This window comes from Hyperolius riggenbachi, chromosome 5 (genome assembly GCF_040937935.1).
Source record: "Hyperolius riggenbachi isolate aHypRig1 chromosome 5, aHypRig1.pri, whole genome shotgun sequence".
Taxonomy (NCBI): domain Eukaryota; kingdom Metazoa; phylum Chordata; class Amphibia; order Anura; family Hyperoliidae; genus Hyperolius; species Hyperolius riggenbachi.
Genome location: NC_090650.1, coordinates 104,273,083 through 104,295,227, shown reverse-complemented (window position 1 = coordinate 104,295,227; position 22,145 = coordinate 104,273,083). Strand labels below are relative to the sequence as shown.

Genomic DNA, 22,145 nt, shown 5'->3' with positions numbered 1-22,145 from the left:
GTGTAACCGGAGCCGGGACTGGGACCAAGGAAGGAGCCAGGAGGACGCCGGGGGACCACGCGGCCTACGGTGCGCTGGAGGAAGCCCTAGGTAAGTGTAAATTTTGTTTTTATAACTTGCTCAGGGTCACTGTAAATTACAACTGTGCAATTAGTGCTCCAAATAAACAGTTTATATATTCCTCCAACATAAACAGCACTCTCCCCATGAGGAACAACACACGCTAAGTTGGCTGGACTATGGTCACTGTAGCCAGTAGTGTAGTTGGGGCATTACATAAGCTCCCCCCACCTTCTCAGATTCCAGAAGCCTGGTAGCTACCTCCCAATTTTGGATCTGTCCACAAAATTGGGAGGTGTCTGACTTTGCGCCACTCCTGGAATCTGAGAAAGCGGGGGATGGGGCCATGTAATGCCCCAACTGGGCTGCTGTAACCGGTGGTCCAGTCAACCCTGTGAGTGTTGTTCCTCATGAAGGTGTGAGGGGGGGGGGGGGGGGAGGCTGTTTTTGGTGGAGGAATATACAAACTATTTATGTGGAACACTACTGCACAGTTACTTTTGCTAAACAGTATTTCTTTTGATCTGAGAAACCCCCCAGCAAGAAGTAAATCATCTAGAAAATAAAATTATCCAGGTGAAACTGCCTACTTCTTTTAAATGTTTCAATGGAAATACCTTTCAGCAATTAATAAAGCGGTGCATGGATGCATCATTCCTGGAAAGTGGCAGGAACCAAGCAAACACAAGTCTAAGTCATTAAGGATCACAGGTCTATGGTAGTGTTGGGCGAACAGTGTTCGCCACTGTTCGGGTTCTGCAGAACATCACCCTGTTCGGGTGATGTTCGGGTTCGGCCGAACACCTGATGGTGTTCGGCCAAACTGTTCGGCCATATGGCCGAACTAAGAGCGCATGGCCGAACGTTACCCGAACGTTCGGCTAGCGCTGTAATTGGCCGAACGGGTCACGTGTAGTGTTGGGCGAACATCTAGATGTTCGGGTTCGGGCCGAACATGGCCGAACTCCGAACATAATAGAAGTCAATGGGGACCCGAACTTTCGTGCTTTGTAAAGCCTCCTTATATGCTACATACCCCAAATTTACAGGGTATGTGCACCTTGGGAGTGGGTACAAGAGGAAAAAAAAAAAGTTTAGCAAAAAGAGCTTATAGTTTTTGAGAAAATCGATTTTAAAGTTTCAAAGGGAAAACTGTCTTTTAAATGCGGGAAATGTCTGTTTTCTTTGCACAGGTAACATGCTTTTTGTCGGCATGCAGTCATAAATGTAATACATATAAGAGGTTCCAGGAAAAGGGACCGGTAACGCTAACCCAGCAGCAGCACACGTGATGGAACAGGAGGAGGGTGGCGCAGGAGGAGAAGGCCACGCTTTGAGACACAACAACCCAGGCCTTGCATGAGGACAAGAAGCGTGCGGATAGCAATTTGCATTTTGTCGCCATGCAGTCATAAATGTAATACAGATGAGAGGTTCAATAAACAGGGACTGGAAACGCTAACCCATCACAAATGTTCATTGTTCATGTTACTTGGTTGGGGTCCGGGAGTGTTGCGTAGTCGTTTCCAATCCAGGATTGATTCATTTTAATTTGAGTCAGACGGTCTGCATTTTCTGTGGAGAGGCGGATACGCCGCCGATCTGTGACGATGCCTCCGGCAGCACTGAAACAGCGTTCCGACAAAACGCTGGCTGCCGGGCAAGCCAGCACCTCTATTGCGTACATTGCCAGTTTGTGCCAGGTGTCTAGCTTCGATACCCAATAGTTGAAGGGTGCAGATGGATTGTTCAACACAGCTACGCCATCTGACATGTAGCCCTTGACCATCTTCTCCAGGCGATCGGTGTTGGAGGTGGATCTGCACGCTTGCTGTTCTGTGTGCTGCTGCATGGGTGTCAGAAAAATTTTCCCACTCCAAGGACACTGCCGATACTATTCCCTTTTGGGCACTAGCTGCGGCTTGTGTTGTTTGCTGCCCTCCTGGTCGTCCTGGGTTTGCGGAAGTCAGTCTGTCGGCGTACAACTGGCTAGAGGAGGGGGAGGATGTCAATCTCCTCTCTAAAGTCTCCACAAGGGCCTGCTGGTATTCTTCCATTTTGACCTGTCTGGCTCTTTCTTCAAGCAGTTTTGGAACATTGTGTTTGTACCGTGGATCCAGAAGGGTATAAACCCAGTAATTGGTGTTGTCCAGAATGCGCACAATGCGTGGGTCGCGTTTAATGCAGTCCTAGGCCGAAGAGGTCATAGCCTAGGGTCACAAAACCTGTTTATTTGGGCAATTTCAATGGTGGCGAGTCTGACGTACATAAATCGCAGCAATGGCCGTTAGCAACGTCTGAATCTCACGAAATGTCTCATGCAGGTAGAAGACATATTGTTAGACTTGGGCTCCAAAGATGGGTTCCCTACATCTCTGCAAACCAGAGTTACAGGGCTCCAAATTTGGTAAAATCCCCCATAGGCTTTCATTGGGCCTCCTATTTACAGTTCCAAAATCTCACATCTTTTCAAAGGGCAATTACTCAGCAGTGGCAAATTTTCTAGCATTGTAGGGACCCTTAGGGGGAACATGACTGGTGAGTTTCGGGCCCCTAGGCCAAAGAGGTCATAGCCTAGGGTCACAAAAACCTGTTTATTTGGGCTATTTCAATGGTAGTGATGGTGACGTACATAAATCGCAGCAATGGCCGTTAGCAAAGTCTGAATCTCACGAAATGTCTCATGCAGGTAGAAGACATATTGTTAGACTTGGATTCCAAAGATGGGGTCCCTACATCTCTGCAAACCAGAGTTACAGGGGTCCAAAATTGGTAAAATCCCCCATAGGATTTCATTGCCTCCCTATTTCACTTTCCAAAATCTCACATCTTTTCAAAGGGCAATGGCTCAGCAGTACCAAATTTTCTAGCATTGTAGGGACCCTTAGGGGGAACATAACTGGTGAGTTTCGGGCCCCTAGGCCGAAGAGGTCATAGCCTAGGGTCACAAAAACCTGTTTATTTGGGATATTTCAATGGTAGTGATGGTGACGTACATAAATCGCAGCAATGGCCGTTAGCAAAGTCTGAATCTCACGAAATGTCTCATGCAGGTAGAAGACATATTGTTAGACTTGGATTCCAAAGATGGGGTCCCTACATCTCTGCAAACCAGAGTTACAGGGGTCCAAAATTGGTAAAATCCCCCATAGGCTTTCATTGGGCCTCCTATTTACCGTTCCAAAATCTCACACCATTTCAAAGGGCAATGGCTCAGCAGTGGCAAAACTCACCAGTCATGATCCCCCTAAGGGTCCCTACAATGCTAGAAAATTTGGTACTGCTGAGCCATTGCCCTTTGAAAAGATGTGAGATTTTGGAAAGTGAAATAGGGAGGCAATGAAATCCTATGGGGGATTTTACCAATTTTGGGCCCCTGTAACTCTGGTTTGCAGAGATGTAGGGACCCCATCTTTGGAATCCAAGTCTAACAATATGTCTTCTACCTGCATGAGACATTTCGTGAGATTCAGACTTTGCTAACGGCCATTGCTGCGATTTATGTACGTCACCATCACTACCATTGAAATAGCCCAAATAAACAGGTTTTTGTGACCCTAGGCTATGACCTCTTCGGCCTAGGGGCCCGAAACTCACCAGTCATGTTCCCCCTAAGGGTCCCTACAATGCTAGAAAATTTGGTACTGCTGAGCCATTGCCCTTTGAAAAGATGTGAGATTTTGGAAAGTGAAATAGGGAGGCAATGAAATCCTATGGGGGATTTTACCAATTTTGGACCCCTGTAACTCTGGTTTGCAGAGATGTAGGGACCCCATCTTTGGAATCCAAGTCTAACAATATGTCTTCTACCTGCATGAGACATTTCGTGAGATTCAGACTTTGCTAACGACCATTGCTGCGATTTATGTACGTCACTATCACTACCATTGAAATAGCCCAAATAAACAGGTTTTTGTGACCCTAGGCTATGACCTCTTTGGCCTAGGGGCCCGAAACTCACCAGTCATGTTCCCCCTAAGGGTCCCTACAATGCTAGAAAATTTGCCACTGCTGAGTAATTGCCCTTTGAAAAGATGTGAGATTTTGGAACTGTAAATAGGAGGCCCAATGAAAGCCTATGGGGGATTTTACTAAATTTGGAGCCCTGTAACTCTGGTTTGCAGAGATGTAGGGAACCCATCTTTGGAGCCCAAGTCTAACAATATGTCTTCTACCTGCATGAGACATTTCGTGAGATTCAGACGTTGCTAACGGCCATTGCTGCGATTTATGTACGTCAGACTCGCCACCATTGAAATTGCCCAAATAAACAGGTTTTGTGACCCTAGGCTATGACCTCTTCGGCCTAGGACTGCATTGAACGCGACCCACGCATTGTGCGTATTCTGGACAACACCAATTACTGGGTTTATACCCTTCTGGATCCACGGTACAAACACAATGTTCCAAAACTGCTTGAAGAAAGAGCCAGACAGGTCAAAATGGAAGAATACCAGCAGGCCCTTGTGGAGACTTTAGAGAGGAGATTGACATCCTCCCCCTCCTCTAGCCAGTTGTACGCCGACAGACTGACTTCCGCAAACCCAGGACGACCAGGAGGGCAGCAAACAACACAAGCCGCAGCTAGTGCCCAAAAGGGAATGGTATCGGCAGTGTCCTTGGAGTGGGAAAATTTTCTGACACCCATGCAGCAGCACACAGAACAGCAAGCGTGCAGATCCACCTCCAACACCGATCGCCTGGAGAAGATGGTCAAGGACTACATGTCAGATGGCGTAGCTGTGTTGAACAATCCATCTGCACCCTTCAACTATTGGGTATCGAAGCTAGACACCTGGCACAAACTGGCAATGTACGCAATAGAGGTGCTGGCTTGCCCGGCAGCCAGCGTTATGTCGGAACGTTATGTCGGAACGCTGTTTCAGTGCTGCCGGAGGCATCGTCACAGATCGGCGGCGTATCCGCCTCTCCACAGAAAATGCAGACCGTCTGACTCAAATTAAAATGAATCAATCCTGGATTGGAAACGACTACGCAACACTCCCGGACCCCAACCAAGTAACATGAACAATGAACATCTGTGATGGGTTAGCGTTTCCGGTCCCTGTTTATTGAACCTCTCATCTGTATTACATTTATGACTGCATGGCGACAAAATGCAAATTGCTATCCGCACGCTTCTTGTCCTCATGCAAGGCCTGGGTTGTTGTGTCTCAAAGCGTGGCCTTCTCCTCCTGCGCCACCCTCCTCCTGTTCCATCACGTGTGCTGCTGCTGGGTTAGCGTTACCGGTCCCTTTTCCTGGAACCTCTTATATGTATTACATTTATGACTGCATGCCGACAAAAAGCATGTTACCTGTGCAAAGAAAACAGACATTTCCCGCATTTAAAAGACAGTTTTCCCTTTGAAAATTTAAAATCGATTTTCTCAAAAACTATAAGCTCTTTTTGCTAAACTTTTTTTTCCTCTTGTACCCACTCCCAAGGTGCACATACCCTGTAAATTTGGGGTATGTAGCATGTAAGGAGGCTTTACAAAGCACAAAAGTTCAGGTCCCCATTGACTTCCATTATGTTCGGAGTTCGGGTCGAACACCCGAACATCGCGGCCATGTTCGGCCTGTTCGGCCCGAACCCGAACATCTAGATGTTCGCCCAACACTAGTCTATGGGCCTTGTTGAAAAAAGGCTCTTATAAAATAGGCAACAATAAAATGAGCAATCACTGTTTATCTCAATAGAGATTATGGTCATATGAAATAGCTTGTGATATCACCCTTACATGTTTTGCAGCAATAGTAACTTGCTGTTCATAAATATCCAGGTTTTTGGACATGAATTCCAGAGCAGATTTCCTATCGCACAGAGCTGTAGAGTTGGGATTCAGTATAGAATGGTGTTCGTAGACAGCCGACACATAATATTCTATTCCATCAGCAACGGAGGCCATTAAACAGCAAAAGAAAGCTGGAATTATCCACTGGTGGGTCACTGCTGCCATCTTGTTGCTGTACCTAAAAGAAGACAACAAATCAGAAGCATTTCTGACAGATGGGGGGGGGGGGAGCTTTAAGGGCTCGTTTCCACTATCGCGAATCTGCATGCGTCCAACGCATGCAGATCCGCACATGTAATACAAGTGGATGGGCCTGTTTCCACTGTAGCGTTGTTGAGGTGCGTTTTTTTCAGCGTGAAAAAAACGCACAAAAGAGCCAACGATTTCGCCTGCGTCGGGAATCCGTGCGAATCGCCGCTAATGTATTTAATAGTAAAAAAGCATGCGTTTGTTACATGCGTTTTTACCCGCGATTTCGCGTGCGATTTCGCACCTTTTTCAATTTTATTTAGCCCTGGCAGTGTCATGGTTAATTTCGCATGGCACCCTGCCATGCGAAATCGCAGGCGAAATCGCGGGTAAAAACGCATGTGGAAACGCATCCGCATGCGTTTTTACAAGCGTCGGAATGCGGCCGAAATCGCGTCGCAACAGTGGAAACAAGCCCTAAGGGCTTTAAATTAGAAGTTAAAAACTAGGAGAATGAACAAAAAATGATTGATACTGCCCATGTAATTTGGTCCCATTGTTAAATCCACTGTGAGTCTGTAGGTCAGCGTCTTTACCGCTGAAGCAAGGTTCAGACAGGAGACTTTCATGGCTATGGCATCACACTGTAGGAGGGTTTCACCTCAATATCAGCCACACAGTCTCATGGAGATTGCCACTCCAAAGCGCCCTGCAAATTCCCGGCAACTACTGTGCCAGACCTCACGCACAAGTGGCATGGGCACACAAATTTAGGACATGGCTACAACACAGTAGGTTGGCTGCAATCCATGGCTGACTGCAAACACTGCATGCATGCGATCCAGCAAAGCTTCTGCGCGCAGAGTCTGCCACTGATCAAGCAGATGATGCAGATTCCCTTAAGGTCCGCACAAAGTTGCGGCCTCACAGCCCACCCCGCATCGATCCAGGCTACCAGTTGCCGACGAGTTAAACCCCACAACAATTTTACCACACAGGTAACTTGTTACTGTAGCATACAGGATAGCCATGGTCCCCAGGCTGCTCATAGTGTGACAAGGAGAACAGCAGTAAGCCTTCTGTTTACAAAAGAAAGGAGGATCATGTAAGTGGCAACTGCACGCTCCAGGCAGCTTCTCATGCAAGCAAGCTGATTGCCAGTAAGCACCTACGGTGAGTGCTTCTATCTTCATAAATAACCTGCTTGCATGAGCAGCTGCCTGGAGCAAGCAGTATTGATCAATCATCCTTTCTTTTGAGAACACAAGTACAGAAGGTTTACTGCTGTGAGTGGGAACAAAGCTCCACAAGATGCCCCTGCACCACGGACGCACCAGGTTTAGAATATTTTTGGCCATTTTTTTTTGTCCTCTAAACCTAGGTATGGTCCGGAGCTTCTTATGGTCTGAAAAATAAAGGCAAAAATGACATTAGTAGGGCATTGAGCAAATATGGCTGCCGTCATTATACATACAGCTAACCAGATACAAAGTTTAAAACATTTACTTTAAAAATAAAGTATGCCAAAAATATAGAGCAGGAGCAATAATAATCTTATTCAATCAGCATCCCATCTGTTGGAATATTCAAAACACACTATTCCAGAACAAAGTTGCCCAGATGTGGATAATTGTCCAAAAAAAATCCATTAGGATAGGAGTATACATTTTTTTTTAATTAAGGACAAATCCACAAAACAGATAAAAATATAAAAACAGGCAAAAAAAATCCCCTTAAGGTACGTACACACGTTGATATTTCTGAATGACTTGTCGTTCAAACAACAGTTTGGCGCGTGTACAAATAATCTTTAGACTGATAGCAGCAGTTTTGACTGATCCGCTTGGCGGATACGTGGACCAAAGGTGCGTACACACGTCTGATATTTCTGAACGACTTGTTGTTTGAACAACTTGTAGTTCAAACAACAAGCAGTTCAGACATCATGTATACATTGAACAACAAGTCGTTTGATATGCTAATTTACATATCGTTTAACCAACTTGATAATGGACTGGATTGAACAATGGACTGGATTAAATGACTGATCAAACGACTTGTTTGAATGTCTTTTATGCTGGGAATACACGGTACGTTTTTGAGCCATTAAGATGGCTCGATTGATAATTTCCGACATGTCCGATCTCCCGGCGGATTGATTCTGTGCTCGATTTCGCATAGGGAACAGTGGGAAAAGTTAAGAAAAATGAGCGAAAGATAAGCGAATTGACCGCGGAATCGAGTGTGAAAATCGATCAGGCGTGAAATAGAGCGTGAAAAACGTACCGTGTATTCCCAGCATTAGACTTTCAAACAACAAGTCATTTGTACACATGTACGGACCGGTCGTTTGAACAACAGTTCACGGATCCGCCAAAACTGCTCCTATCAGTCTAATCGTTTGTACACACTCCAAACTATCGTTCAAACAACCAGTTTGAACGACAAGTTGTTCATAAATATCAGATGTGTGTACGTACCTTAACTGTCGTTCAAACGACAGTTAGGTCCGTACATGTGTGCAAACGACTTGTTGTTTGAAAGTCTATTAAGGGGCCCATACACTGGACGATTTCAGCCATTGATTGATCGATCGATTCTATAGAATCGATCAGAAAGATTCTTTCAAATCAGCCAATCGATCAATTTGCGATTGATTATGATCAATTTTGATCTGACAGGATGGAAAATCTAGGTCGATCTGCTGGCAGCAGAACAATGGCCCATAGAGTTGCATTGGATCTAATGGTGTAATAATGCATTTAGATCGATTTTAAATTTCTGAAATCTATTGGAAATCTGTTCCTAGTGTGTGGCAATCATATAGATTCCTGTCAGATTCGACTTGACAGGCAGCTGCCAGAAATCTATCTGATAGTTGAATCTGCTCTATAAGTGTATGGCCACCTTTAGTTTGACACTAATGTTGGGTACACACGGTATGATTTTCTGTGCAATAGATGGATCCAATTGATAAAATCCCTCATGTCCGATATTACTCGGATTCTGCACTCGATTTCTCATACAAGTGAATGGAAAAAGAATAGAGTGCAGAATAGAGCGGAAAAAACGATTGGGTCGGAAAATCGCACGAAAAAACGTAACGTGTATACACAGCATAAAAGACATTTAAACGACGAGTTGTTTGATCAGTCATTTGATCTGGTCCATTGTTCTAAGAATGATTGTAATCAGTAAACTAGGTGATTAGCAATAAATCAATAATCTACAATAATGTCCGCAGGATTGCGCATAATAAAGTGCATCCGTGATAAGGGTTTTTGGGGTTTTTTTTTACTTGTTTTTATATTTTATTTGTTTTGCGGATTCGCCCTTAATAACATTTGGTATCCTCCTATCCGAATGGATTTTTTTCACAATTATTATCCATGTCTGGGCAACGTTGTTCTGGAATAGTATAAAATAGAGTACATGACATCACAAGGCAAATGTCAACAGCACCACCAGACAGCACAGGTTAAATCAAATATGTTTATACCATTATAAAAAAGATATTAGAGAAAATTGTTCATCCCCAGTGAATAGGCTTAAATAACTGACCCAGGCCATTTTCCCTCCACAGGAGAAGGTGAAGCAGCCTTTTATGTACCAGTAATTCTCATCACAGAACTTTTCTTATTTTTGTAATCTTCTTGTACTGAATACTCTATTCACAATATAAAATGCACAATGTCAAAATGGTCTATGGAAGGTCAATTATTGTACAGTACAGTACAAACTTTCCATTTGATGAATAGTACAAGAGGGTGTCATTTTCAGAACTCATCTCTTTTGAAGCTGAAGAAACCAGATCAATCATTTTTGCTTCAATCAGTGCAGGCATTTCCTGATGCAGAAGACTCTTTATGGTACTTTTGTGTGGCTATTCTATGTGCCCTATAAACCCCAACCACCGGTCCGCTGCCCACTGCTGGTCCGTGGGACGTTTGCAGTTGGGCCACGTGACTCTCTCCTGCTTCCTGCCTCATCACAGCAGTCACGGGGCGCGCTGCTGTGAATCAGTTACATGGGCAGGAGAAGGAAATATAGAGGAAGCGGCCGACTGGCTAAGGTAACAGCAGCGGTGGCCGCGCGCGGGGAGGGTGGCATCTATACTAGGGCACTACCTACCCATACTGGGGCGCTATACTGGGGCACTATACTAGCTATACTGAGGCACTACCTACCTATACTGGGCACCAAACTAGCTATACTGGGGCACTATACTAGCTATACTGGGGCATTACCTACCCATACTGGGCACTATACTAATTATACTGGCCACTATACTAACTATACTGGGACACTATACTAGCTATACTGGGGCACTATGCTAGCTATACCGAGGTAACTACACTAGCCATACTGGGGCAACTAAACTCCCTATACTGGGGCAACTATGCTAGCTATAGCGCCGCAGCCCAGCCCTCAGCCCCTACCCCCCCCCCCCCCCCCCAGTAACCCGCTACGCACGACACTGTCCACTAGGACACCCCAAACACCCAACCTCCCCTCCGCGGTCCCCATAGAAAAATTTGGTTAGAAAGTGGTTAAGGATAAGGTTGGGAACCCCTGACCTATATTATACCAGGAAGGTAAATACCCTCTTCCCCTAAAATAAGACCTACCCTGAAAATAAGCCCTAGCTGGAATTTTGAGCATGCTTGAAATATAAGCCCTACCCCAAAAATAAGCCCTAGCAGAAGTTAAAGAGGAGGAAGAGGCAGGGACACAGCGGTGCTGTGCTGATCAGGCACCAGTCCTGTTATCCCGGCACAGAGCAAGGTTATCAGGTGTGTGCAGGAACAGGGCAGGTTCCTGATCAGTACATTGCACAGGAGGAAGAGGCAGCCGGCAAGCAGAGACACAGAGGTGCGGTGCCGATTGGGCACTGGTCCTGTCATCCCTACACACAGCAAGGTTATCAGCTGTGCAGGGATGACAGGGCAGTTGCCTGACCAGTACAGTAGCATACCTTCAAATCCAGGAACAGCACAGTACAAAGGAACAGGCAATATTTTGCTGAGAGACACTTCCTGAAAATAAGCCCTAGCACATCTTTTAGAGCAAAAATTAATATAAGACACCGTCTTATTTTCGGGGAAACATGGTAGAAGTAGTTAAGGGCACAAGGACAAATGTTAATCTTACTAAAATGGTTAAAGCCAAAATCTACTTCTAAATAAATCACCTGATCTTCTCAGTGTCCAAAAGTTTCTTCTTTGGATAATTGGCTGCAGAATACTGACTTGAAACAGTTTTGGAAATGTAGTTAGTTTACCTGAAGAGGCCCAGCTGAGGAAGGTAACAGCCATCTCTGTGGGTGGGTTTATTGCTTGGCTCAATTATGCAATGCGGTTCAGACTACAAGGAGGTGGAGAACACAAAGATCTCTCTGGAAACAAGACTGCAGCCTCCACTTCTGAAAAAGTCTCTGTGTTGCAGGAAATAGGTGGCAAATAAGTGCTCCTAACCAGGTACCTTAGAAGTGATTTATTGGCAAAAAGCTTTTATACATATAAAAAGCAGTTCCTTCATTATTATCATTAATTGTATTTATAAAGCGCCGTCTACCTAAAAACAGCCATATAAGGTCTGCAAATACTAAAATTAACCTCTTTCGGACCGCCTAACGTCAATAGGCGTCGGGAAGGTGGCAGCCCCAGGACCGCATAATGCAGTAAGTCATCAAGCCTGGGGGCGGAGCTTTGCAGGGGATCACGCGCGCATCTGCTCTGCTCTGTCATCAGTCTACCAGCTGCTATTAGACTGTTAGATAGTGAAACCGCCGTCTGTTTACATTGTACAGCACTGCAATCTACGGCAGCGCTGTACTGGAGACAGTCGTGTCACTCGCCTATCCCCTGTGGAGGGTTCGATTGCGATTCCCTCTCATAGGCTGATGCAAATGAGAGAGGATCGCAGTGATTGGCTGGTAGGCAGAAAATAAAAAAATACTAATATTTAAACAAACAAATAAATACATTCGCTGCTCTCCTAGCAGCGATCAGAGCCCACCAACAGAAAGCTCTGTCAGTGGGCAGAAAAGAGGGGAGGGGGATTCATTTGTGTGCTAATTTGTATGGCTCTGCGGTGAGCTATTAAAACTGCAGAGTGCTGAATTGCAAAAAATAGCCTGGTCACTAGGGGTGTGCAAGCCTACGGTCCTCAAGTGGTTAACCCATGTACTTTTCTAGTGTTCTCATAAAGGTAGCAGCCATATTGTTTTTTCTGCTAGAGCTTGGTGGGATAGCATTTTCCAGGCAGAGTATGACATGAGTGCAGCAGTATGGTGTACAACTGGTGTATGCAGCAAACATGTGTACAGTGCATGTGTACAGCCTATGCATTTGTGTACAGTCTAGGTATGCATACAGGGTGTGGGTGCATGTGCAGCACATATGTGTAGAGAATGAGGTCACTGAGAATGGAGAGGTAAAGAATGACATAGGTGTGGCAGGAACTGAGGTGCTTGTGTATGCAGTATGTGTACAATGGCATTGTTTGTGGATGGGGAGGGACAAGGAAGAAGGTAGCAATGGCAGGTAGTAATAGTAGTGTAGGGGCCGCAGATGCAGAGGTCGTGGATGTGACCAAGCTTGTGGCCCTGGGGGGCCCTCGCTTGTCCTCCCCACGTGCTGCGTGGGGGGTGCAGTGGAAGAAACATAGAGCGGCTGAGGGCCCTAGGGGTGCTGTTACCATGAGATGGAACATGGGACCAGGAAGAAGTACATGCGGTGCGTGGATCGTGGCAATGTGAGTATCTGATTACCCGCTCAGCCGCTGTTCCTAGGCAAGATGGGTAACTGCAGGCTAAGGAGGAGCCAATCATCGTTACAGATTCCTGGAGAATGACAGAAGAAACAACATTGGATGTAAGGTGGTAAAAGATCACAGCATGCGGTCTTAACATTGGATTAACTTTTGTACACAGGTCAGGCGTACCCTATACACACTTCTGCAGCCATGAACTGCGTGGGGAAATACTGATGTGTAAATAATACCCAGCTATAGTACACCACTTACAAAATAGTGCCTGTTGTTTGCCAACAAAATCTCTTGTGTGTATGATGAGCAGATTCAACACTATCCTATATTGAATAAATACTTCTGTGAATAAGCCTTATCATGTTTTACTTTTATTTGTTTCGCAACAAATCTTTAACTTCTTGAGTTTCCTGAACTCATTACCTATGTTAGTTGTATATAGGAGAGCATTTATCTAGCAGGAAAAATAAGTAGAATTTACATCTCTGAAGAGAGCATGTATGACGCAAGAGTGAAGCACCTCTCCAGATTCAAGTGGCCTCTCCAAGTTTTATCAAACAAGCTATTTTATAAAACTTACTCTTATTCTGAGCTTTTCCCCACCCTCCACTGCGAGGACACTTTGCAACCCTCTTATTCATGACTAAAAAAAAAAAATCTCTAATTGCTGCTGTATTTGTGGGAGAATAAAGCAGGTCAACCGATACAGCTCATCAGCCTCACCGTGTGGGAAGAGTGGTGTCAGATATATAAATTCACTCACAGAAGCTTTCTGTCACTCTGTTTAGCAGATGACAAAGAAGCAGTGGTGGACACAGAAGCTGCAAGGTAAGACACAGCCAGGGAAAGGAATTAGATAAACGTTACTAAATCTCTCTTTCTGAGTATCTCTCTTTTCTGCATGGTTTGAGAATACTTTTCCATATACATATTTTCTCAGGATGAAAAGAACTCACTTCGCTGCAGTCTATGTAATATCCCTGCTCATCGCAAGCATAGCTGCTCAGTCATCCAGAGAGAGGGAATGGAAGTCTTTGGGAATCCCATACAACAGGGACTTGGTAATGCCTATGTGATTTTGCTGAAAAGTTTTAAAGTGCTGTGTGTTGAATAGCTGTATGGCAGGGCTGAATCTCACGGTGCTAAACAACGCTGTCATTAAGACTCAGTTGCAGGACACAATTTAAGCAGCGCTACTAAAAAGAACACTGTAAACTCATTTGGGTTGATTAAGATGTGGAGTAAAAAGCAGTCAGGTGAGGTTGTGTGCACTTTAAATAGCCAATCGTCTGCAGGGGATTTGTAATTATCTATACAGTACTTATATAATTCTTTTATATTATCCACTGCAGTGTAATAAGCAATAAGAAACCATCAAAAATGTCTAAATATAGCAAGCACACATGAATAGAAGAAGCTCAGTCCAGCATGCAACCTAAACAGGTGGGGGTAGATACCAGATTTGGAGGATTTATAAAGTAACTACTTATGATGACTGGATGTTTGAAAATCACTCAGCTTCATGTCACTGCCCAGCTCTTTAACCACTTGATGACCCAGCCTTTACCCCCTCTTAAGGACCAGCGCTGTTTTTTGTGATCTGTGCTGGGTGGGCTCTGCAGCCCCCAGCACAGATCAGGGTGCATGCAGAGCGACCAGATCGCCCCCCTTTTTTACCCCTATGGGGATGATGTGCAGAGGGAGTTTGATCGCTCCTGCCTGCCTGAGGTTTGCGGGGGGGGGGGGGGGGGGCACCTTAAAGCCCCCCTCCGCAGCGAAATTCCCCCCCTCCCTTTCCTACCTGTCCCCCCCCCCCCCTGGTGATCGGGGCTGCACAGGACGCTATCCGTCCTGTGCAGCCTGTGACAGGATGTCCTCTGTCACATGGCGGCGATCCCCGGCAGCTGACTGGCCGAGGATCGCCGATATGCCTCACGGCGCTGCTGTGCAGCAGCGCCGTTCAATGTAAACAAAGAAGACAAATGTCTCCTGTGTTTACATTTAGTCTGCGAGCCGCGATCAGCGGCTCACAGGCTATTCACGGAGACTCGCTCCGTGATCTAACAGGAAACAGCCGCTCGCGCAAGCAGCCTTTCCTGATTAATTAGGGAGGCACCTGGCGACGCAAATTTGCGCCGCTGGTCCTCTAGCTACCACTTTGCCGCCGCACGGTATGAGTGTGCGGTCGGCAAGTGGTTAAATAAATCCCTTCTAGTACCCTACATATCATATCGCTGTGATAGAATGTAGAGAGTACATTGTAAATCTACACTTACCGGTACCGGTACTATGGGCAGGTTCGGGGAGTACTTCTAAAGTTAAATTGTTAAATATAATTTTAGCTAAATTTTCAGAGTAAATATAATAAGCATTTCAAGTGAGATGAAACTCAAATGTTACCTATGCATTAACATTAAACACAGTTTAAAACTAAAAGCAGAAATAAATAAATATGTTTCCCATGTTACCGGAAGGGTTAATTCTCAAACTTTTAACTTAAGTTAGCTGCTAATTGATAAGATTGCTGTCCAGAATTATCAGATAGTGTTGTAAGTGTTGAAGTGTACTGATCTCTGTACACCATGCAGAAAAGTTTCTGCTGTATCCAGAGAGTATAGCTATATATGTGATGAGAATCACTTCCATTTCATCCATGGCAGCTATCATACCTATTTAAATGCTGGAGTGAGGTCACTCGTGCCATTTAATTCCTAAGTGCCATTTATTACAAAGTGCTTTACAACTTAATAAGAATTTACCAAGAATTCACCCAGGAATTCAAACAGGTTTCAACAGCCACAGGACTTTGCTGAAAACAACTACTCTGCATCCAGAACGGCCTCTAATGCCTTTGCTAAAAGTGCCACTGCTGGATATATGTTACACAGCCAAGTAGACTCTGCTTTATGCACACAGGTTTGCTTGCACTAACTGCATACCCATATAAACTGTTTACTGGTTGGAAATTTCCTGGTGATAATCAGAGATACTTACCATGTTTAGTGCACTTTTTCTTATGTTCTGCCTGTCTGCAAACATCTACAAGTTGCATTGCTGCATGCATCCTCCCAATGTCCCACACTCCATATCAATTTTACCTGCTCTGCTTTCCTCATCTTATTCAGCTTCTCATGAACTGTTAGCTCTCCTGAAATCTCTCTCTCCCCTCAGCAGCTTAAAAACCTAACAAACATTTATATCCCATTCACATTTGCTTACTCTCTCCCTCCTACTCTTACTTGCAGCTGGTGATATATCACCCAATCCTGGGCCACAGCCTGCTGCCAGACAAGCATCCCCTGCTGACCTGCTTCATACACTTCACAGCCCTCTGTCCACAAATAACCTCAACACCCATCCTCGCTCCAACCTTATTTCCATCTATCCCATCCACAAACACATGCTCCCCCTACCCTGCGGTCTCTGGAATGCCAGATCCGTCCGCAATAAACTTACGGCAGTCCACGACCTCTTCCTCTCCAAATCCTTTATCATCCTCGCACTCACTGAGACATGGCTCACCCCCTCTGACTCTGCCGCAGAGGCTGCCCTCTCCTACACTGGGCTTCACCTCAGTCACACCCCCAGACCAGACAACAGGAATGGGGGAGGGGTGGGTCTGCTCCTCTCCCCATCCTGCACATTCCGTGTCCTCACTCCACCTCCCTCCTTACAATTCACATCATTTGAGGCCCACACTATCCGCCTCTACAATCCCCTCCCAGCCATTGTTGCGGTCTTATACCGCCCTCCGGGGTCCACACCACAATTTCTCGACAACCTTGCCTCCTGGCTCCCACACATCCTCTCCTCTGACCTCCCCACCATCATCCTTGGGGATTTCAATATTCCCATCGATGAACCCCACGACTCTGTCGCGACCCGGCTACTCACCATAGTCAACTCACTTGGCCTAGAACAAACCAACGCCCCCACTCACACTGCAGGTCACACTCTCGACCTTATATTCACTAAATCCACCACCATTGCAGATCTCGACATTGCACCATTTCCACCCTCAGACCATCACTTTCTCACCTTCAACCTCCTCATGGAAGGCACCTCCAATCTACCCGCCCACCCACCTGGTCAATTGCAGCGTGATCTACGCAAGCTCAACCGTAGCGTCCTTGCTGACCCTCTCCATGCCCTCTCCTCCACTCTCCCCACCCTAACCTGTCCTAATCTTGCTGCAGCTCAGTATCGCCAAACTCTCTCATCAGCCCTAGAGAAAGCTGCTCCACCAATATTCCGCCGCAACCGCCCCCCTAACCCCCAGCCCTGGCGCACTACCCATACTCGCAACCTCCAGAGGGAAACACGTGCCACTGAATGGAAATGGAGGAAAACTCGACTTAACCAGGATTTCCTACAGTACAAGACTAACCTACTGCAGTTCTATACTGCCCTTGCTGATGCAAAGCAGGAATACTTTACCAAGCTCATCGGAGCACAATCTTCCAATCCCCGGCGCCTTTTTGCCACTTTCAACTCTCTGCTTAAATCCACAACCGCCTTCACAACCGCCTTCAATGAGTCCTCGTCCACCCCCAACCACCTGTCTGTGGAAATCCCCCAAGGCTCGGTCCTTGGCCCCCTACTGTTTTCCCTATACACATCCTCCATTGGCAAGGTTATCTCCTCCATGGGTTTTAACTATCATCTGTATGCAGATGACACCCAAATCTACCTCCACACCCCTGACATATCGACCACTATCATGGACAAGGTCTCCTCCTGCCTATCAGCCATCTCCTCCTGGATGTCCGCTAGGTTTCTAAAACTAAATCTAGACAAAACGGAATTTATGATCTTCCCACCCCGGCCATCCCTAAACCTCCCAGATGTGCATGTCACTGTTAACCACACTACCATTCGCCCTCCCTCTCAAGCCCGCTGTCTGGGTGTCACCCTGGACTCCGAACTCTCACTCACTCCCCACATCCAAAACCTCACAAAGTCCTGCAACTTCCACCTTCGTAACATCTGTAAGATTCGCCCTTTCCTGACCTCTGCCACCACCAAACTCCTCATCCATGCCCTCATAATTTCCCGCCTCGACTACTGCAATGCCCTTCTGTCTGGTCTCCCTATGACCCAAAAAGCCCCACTACAGTCCATCATGAATGCGGCAGCCAGAATTATCCACTCCTCCCATAGCTCCACCAGGGCGACTCCCCTCCGTAAATCCCTCCACTGGCTACCTAGCCAGCCCAGAATCAGATTCAAGATATTGTGTCTGACCTACAAATCTGTCCACAAAACCTGTCCAACCTACATTTTGGGTCTTACTCAGAGGTATACACCTAGCCGCTCACTCCATTCCTCCAATGAATTTCGCCTGACCGCCCCCCGCATCACACAGTCCCATGCACGCCTCCAGGACTTCTCAAGAGCTGCGCCAACACTTTGGAACTCTCTACCTCCACCCATTAGGGCAGCCCCCTCCTTCAACATCTTCAAGAAGGCCCTCAAAAAAACTCACCTTTTCACTCTGGCCTACCACCCCTCACAATTGCTCTAAACCCACAACGGAACTCTGGTCCCTAGCTTTCGTGTCTCTACCTCTCCTTCTAGATTGTAAGCCTTTTGGGCAGGGCCCTCCTCCTTTTGTGTCCTATTTGATCATGCACCTCCATTACTGTGAACCCATGCTATGCATTTGAGTGAACCTAACTTGCCTAATCTCCATGCTCCATCCAGTGACAGACTAAGCATTACCTTATGCTCATAATGTGCTGTTTTCTTGTATTCCTGTTTTGTCATATTGCTGTATGTCTCCCCTATTGTCTGTAACCTAAATGAATGTTCAGCGCTGCGTAATATGGTGGCGCTTTATATTAATATATATATATATATATATATATATATATATATATATATATATATATATATATATATATATATATATATATATATATACACACATACACATACACACACACACACATCTTCTTTTATGTAGGTGAAATTTTCTAAAAACAATACAAGACTGTTCGGCAACAATTCTATGCCTGCACCAGCCTCCTCAGTCCTCTGGGGAAAATCCTACTTCAGAAATTGGAAATTATTAACCTTCTCATCCATACATCTCCTCGTTAATTTATAGATACCACTTCAATAGTAACCTTCATTCTGCACACTACCGTCTCCTGTCCTCCACTAGAATCACCTCCTCACATTTGTATGTACAGGACTTCTCACAAGCTTCTCTCCTCCTCCAGAATTAACCTTCTAAGACACATACATCATTCTCCAAGCATTGAAACATTAAAGTACCCTTAAAACTCACCTTTTCAGAGAAACACATAATCTAACCTAAACCATTCCCTTCAGTCTCTGACCAAGCTCTGCTACTTTCAGGATCTGATTCGGATACGCTTCAGCTCTGAATATAACAGAAAGAATTTGCGATAATTCAGGTTGGAGTGAGCTTGAGAGGTCTCCCAGTGCATCACTGCTGAATATATGCAAATTAAGCATTGTGGCCCTTAGAAGCTTGTTAATTTGTACAGAGCCATAATAATCCAACATGCATACAGACTGTTTCGGATTGTTTGATCCTCAGTGGATGGCATGGATTAATTTGGCTCTATGGAGTAGGGCTTGTTGTAACACCGAGAGGTACAGACTAACCAGCAAGCTCATGGTGAACCAGAACTCATTGGAGTGTGGGGTCCTAAAAGCCCCCTTACTAAAATACTAAGGAAAACAAAAAGTTTGCTTCTTAACCACGTTACCCCCCCGCGGTACGAATTTCTCCGAATCCGTACCTTCCGCGCTACCGCCGCTGTCTGCGCTCCCGCCACTCGTGCACGCCGCCGCTCGCTCGGAGATCAATGAACGGGAAAATCCATTCCCGTTCGTTGATCTAAGCCCCCACAATGATCTGCTGCTTCTTTGAGAAACAGCGTGATCATTGTGATTTTCCCAGCCTCGTACTGCTTCCTGTAAGCGTCCTTCCGGACGCTTACAGGTCGCATGTAAACAAACTCACTGTGGCCATCTTGTGGCCAAATAGTAAAACTACACCCTAAAGCATTTTACATATACAAATACATTACTTTTACACAATAAATTAACTCATTACCTCCCACACTCTCCATTTTTTTTTGTAATAAAAAAAATAAAAAAATAAAATACAATAAAAAAACAAAAAAAACCAAATAGTTACCTTAGGGACTGAACTTTTTAAATATTTATGTCAAAAGGGTATAACACTGTTACTTTATAAACTATGGGCTTGTAATTAGGGATGGATGCAAAACTGAAAAAAATGCACCTTTATTTCCAAATAAAATATTGATGCCAAACATTGGGATAGTGACATAATGTAAACGGTTTTATAACCGGGACAAATGGGCAAATACATTTCATGGGTTTTAATTACAGTAGCATGCATTATTTAAAAACTATAATGGCCGAAAACTGAAAAATAATGTTTTTTTCCCACATTTTTTCCTATTTTCCCATTAAAACACATTTAGAATAAAATAATTCTTGGCATAATGTCTCACCTAAAGAAAGACTAATTGGTGGCGGAAAAAAACAAGATATAGTTAATTTCATTGTGATAAGTAATAATAAAGTTATAGACAAATGAATGGAAGGAGCGCTGAAAGGTGAAAATTGCTCTGGTGTTCAAGGGGTAAAACCCCTCAGTGGTGAAGTGGTTAAAACAGAATGAATTTGCTATAATTTAGGTTGGAGTGAGTCCAACCTGAATTATCACAAATTCTTTCTGTCATGCAACCATAAGCTTGCTGGTTAGTCTGTAGCTCTGCATATGAAGCATATCCATTGACTTAGCTCATGTTTCCTACCAATTCATTTTAATGCTAATCTCACAAGGGCAGAGTTGTTTTCGTTTCTTGTGATTGCTTTGTTAGACAAATTGTATAAGTATCAGCAACACTTATGTTATTTACCAACTCTGTATTACCTTCCAGTACCTGTATAATCTGTGAATGTTTGTTTCACACATTGTATAGCACCATGGAAGATGTTGCAGTATATATTAATAATCATACAAAAGTGAATCGCATTGATTAATTAGCACTAACATGTTCTGCAATTTTGTACAATTAGACAATACATACAACTGTATAAATATGATATCATGAATTGGTTGTGTGGTACACAGTTAATAGAACATTAGTATCAAAGAAAATACTAATATTTTTATTTTCAGTTGTATCATTTTTTTTTTTTATTGCATCATTCTCGAATATTTGTAGTTTACACTTAACACTCAGCATTCTAAATGATTTCACAGAGCAGGCTAATGAACTTTTTAGCTTTCCTCTGCAGAAAAAAAATAAAATAAAAAAGATACAGTGAGAGAAAGTTCAGATAAAAGTTTCAAAATACACAGCTCTCTGTGACCTTGAAAGTCTGAGAGATCAGTAAAGCACTTTTCCATAGATAACAACTGGAGTTTCTTAACTCTTTCTGTACTGGAAACGATATTAGACTCATATGTGCTACTAATGTTTTATTTCTTAGCTGTACTACACATGCAAATCATTATATGATAGGTTTATTTTCATTTCAGATTCCCTTTAATAGTGTGACACATTGGTAATAAGTTATACTATCCTAGGTCAGTAAGGCCAGAATGGTTCGCTAGATGCTGGGGGCTTTAACTATATTCGGTAAGCACTGTAAGCACTTTTTTTTTGCACTGCACAATGCACTTTTATATATTATGGCCATACTGTTTATGGAAAAATTCAGTTTATGCCTAATAGCAGGTAATTACTTTTGCAATGCGGTACACATATATTAAATTCCATGAGTGATCAATCAGATGATTTTTTTTGTACCTATATTAATTAAGCACTAATCTGGTTATTGTTCACTCAATATTTATTTAATGCTAATCCCTACTGACCAATTTATGATGCCTAACCGCAACAATCTCTTCCAACAAATGCAAAATTCCTAATCTGGACTTAAAACTTATCAAAACTTACCAACTATCTCTATCGACTTCAGCATGGAGTGCTTTGGGGGGGGGGGGGGGCCGAACCACCCCCTTTAATACGATATAAAGTGATCCCATAACTGAGGTTAGGGGTACACGCCCTCCAGACTTATGTTCCAAGTCCTACTGCCATTCTAAAGGGCCTAGCAAGCCTATAAAGCTATACAGATATAACTTAACGCACTGTTAATAGTTTCATTACTGGCTGCCTGCAATGCTCTTGCCACTATTACAATATCTACCTGTATATTTACATACAAACTGAAAATGTCCCTTTGGGTATACAGTACATAATAAACATGCAAGAATTTGAGGACACCGACAATGAATGCAAATGAGCAGTA

General features: G+C 44.4%; 1 protein-coding gene across 1 annotated transcript in view; it reads right to left on the bottom strand.

The window, feature by feature from the left end:
* The window catches only part of BTD (biotinidase), a 64,691-nt gene that overhangs the window by 32,090 nt on the left and 10,456 nt on the right, over positions 1-22,145 (bottom strand). The window contains exon 3 of the mRNA XM_068236087.1: positions 5,805-6,036. Within this exon, the coding sequence (XP_068092188.1) occupies positions 5,805-6,036 (232 nt within the window). The remainder of the gene's footprint in view (positions 1-5,804; positions 6,037-22,145) is intronic.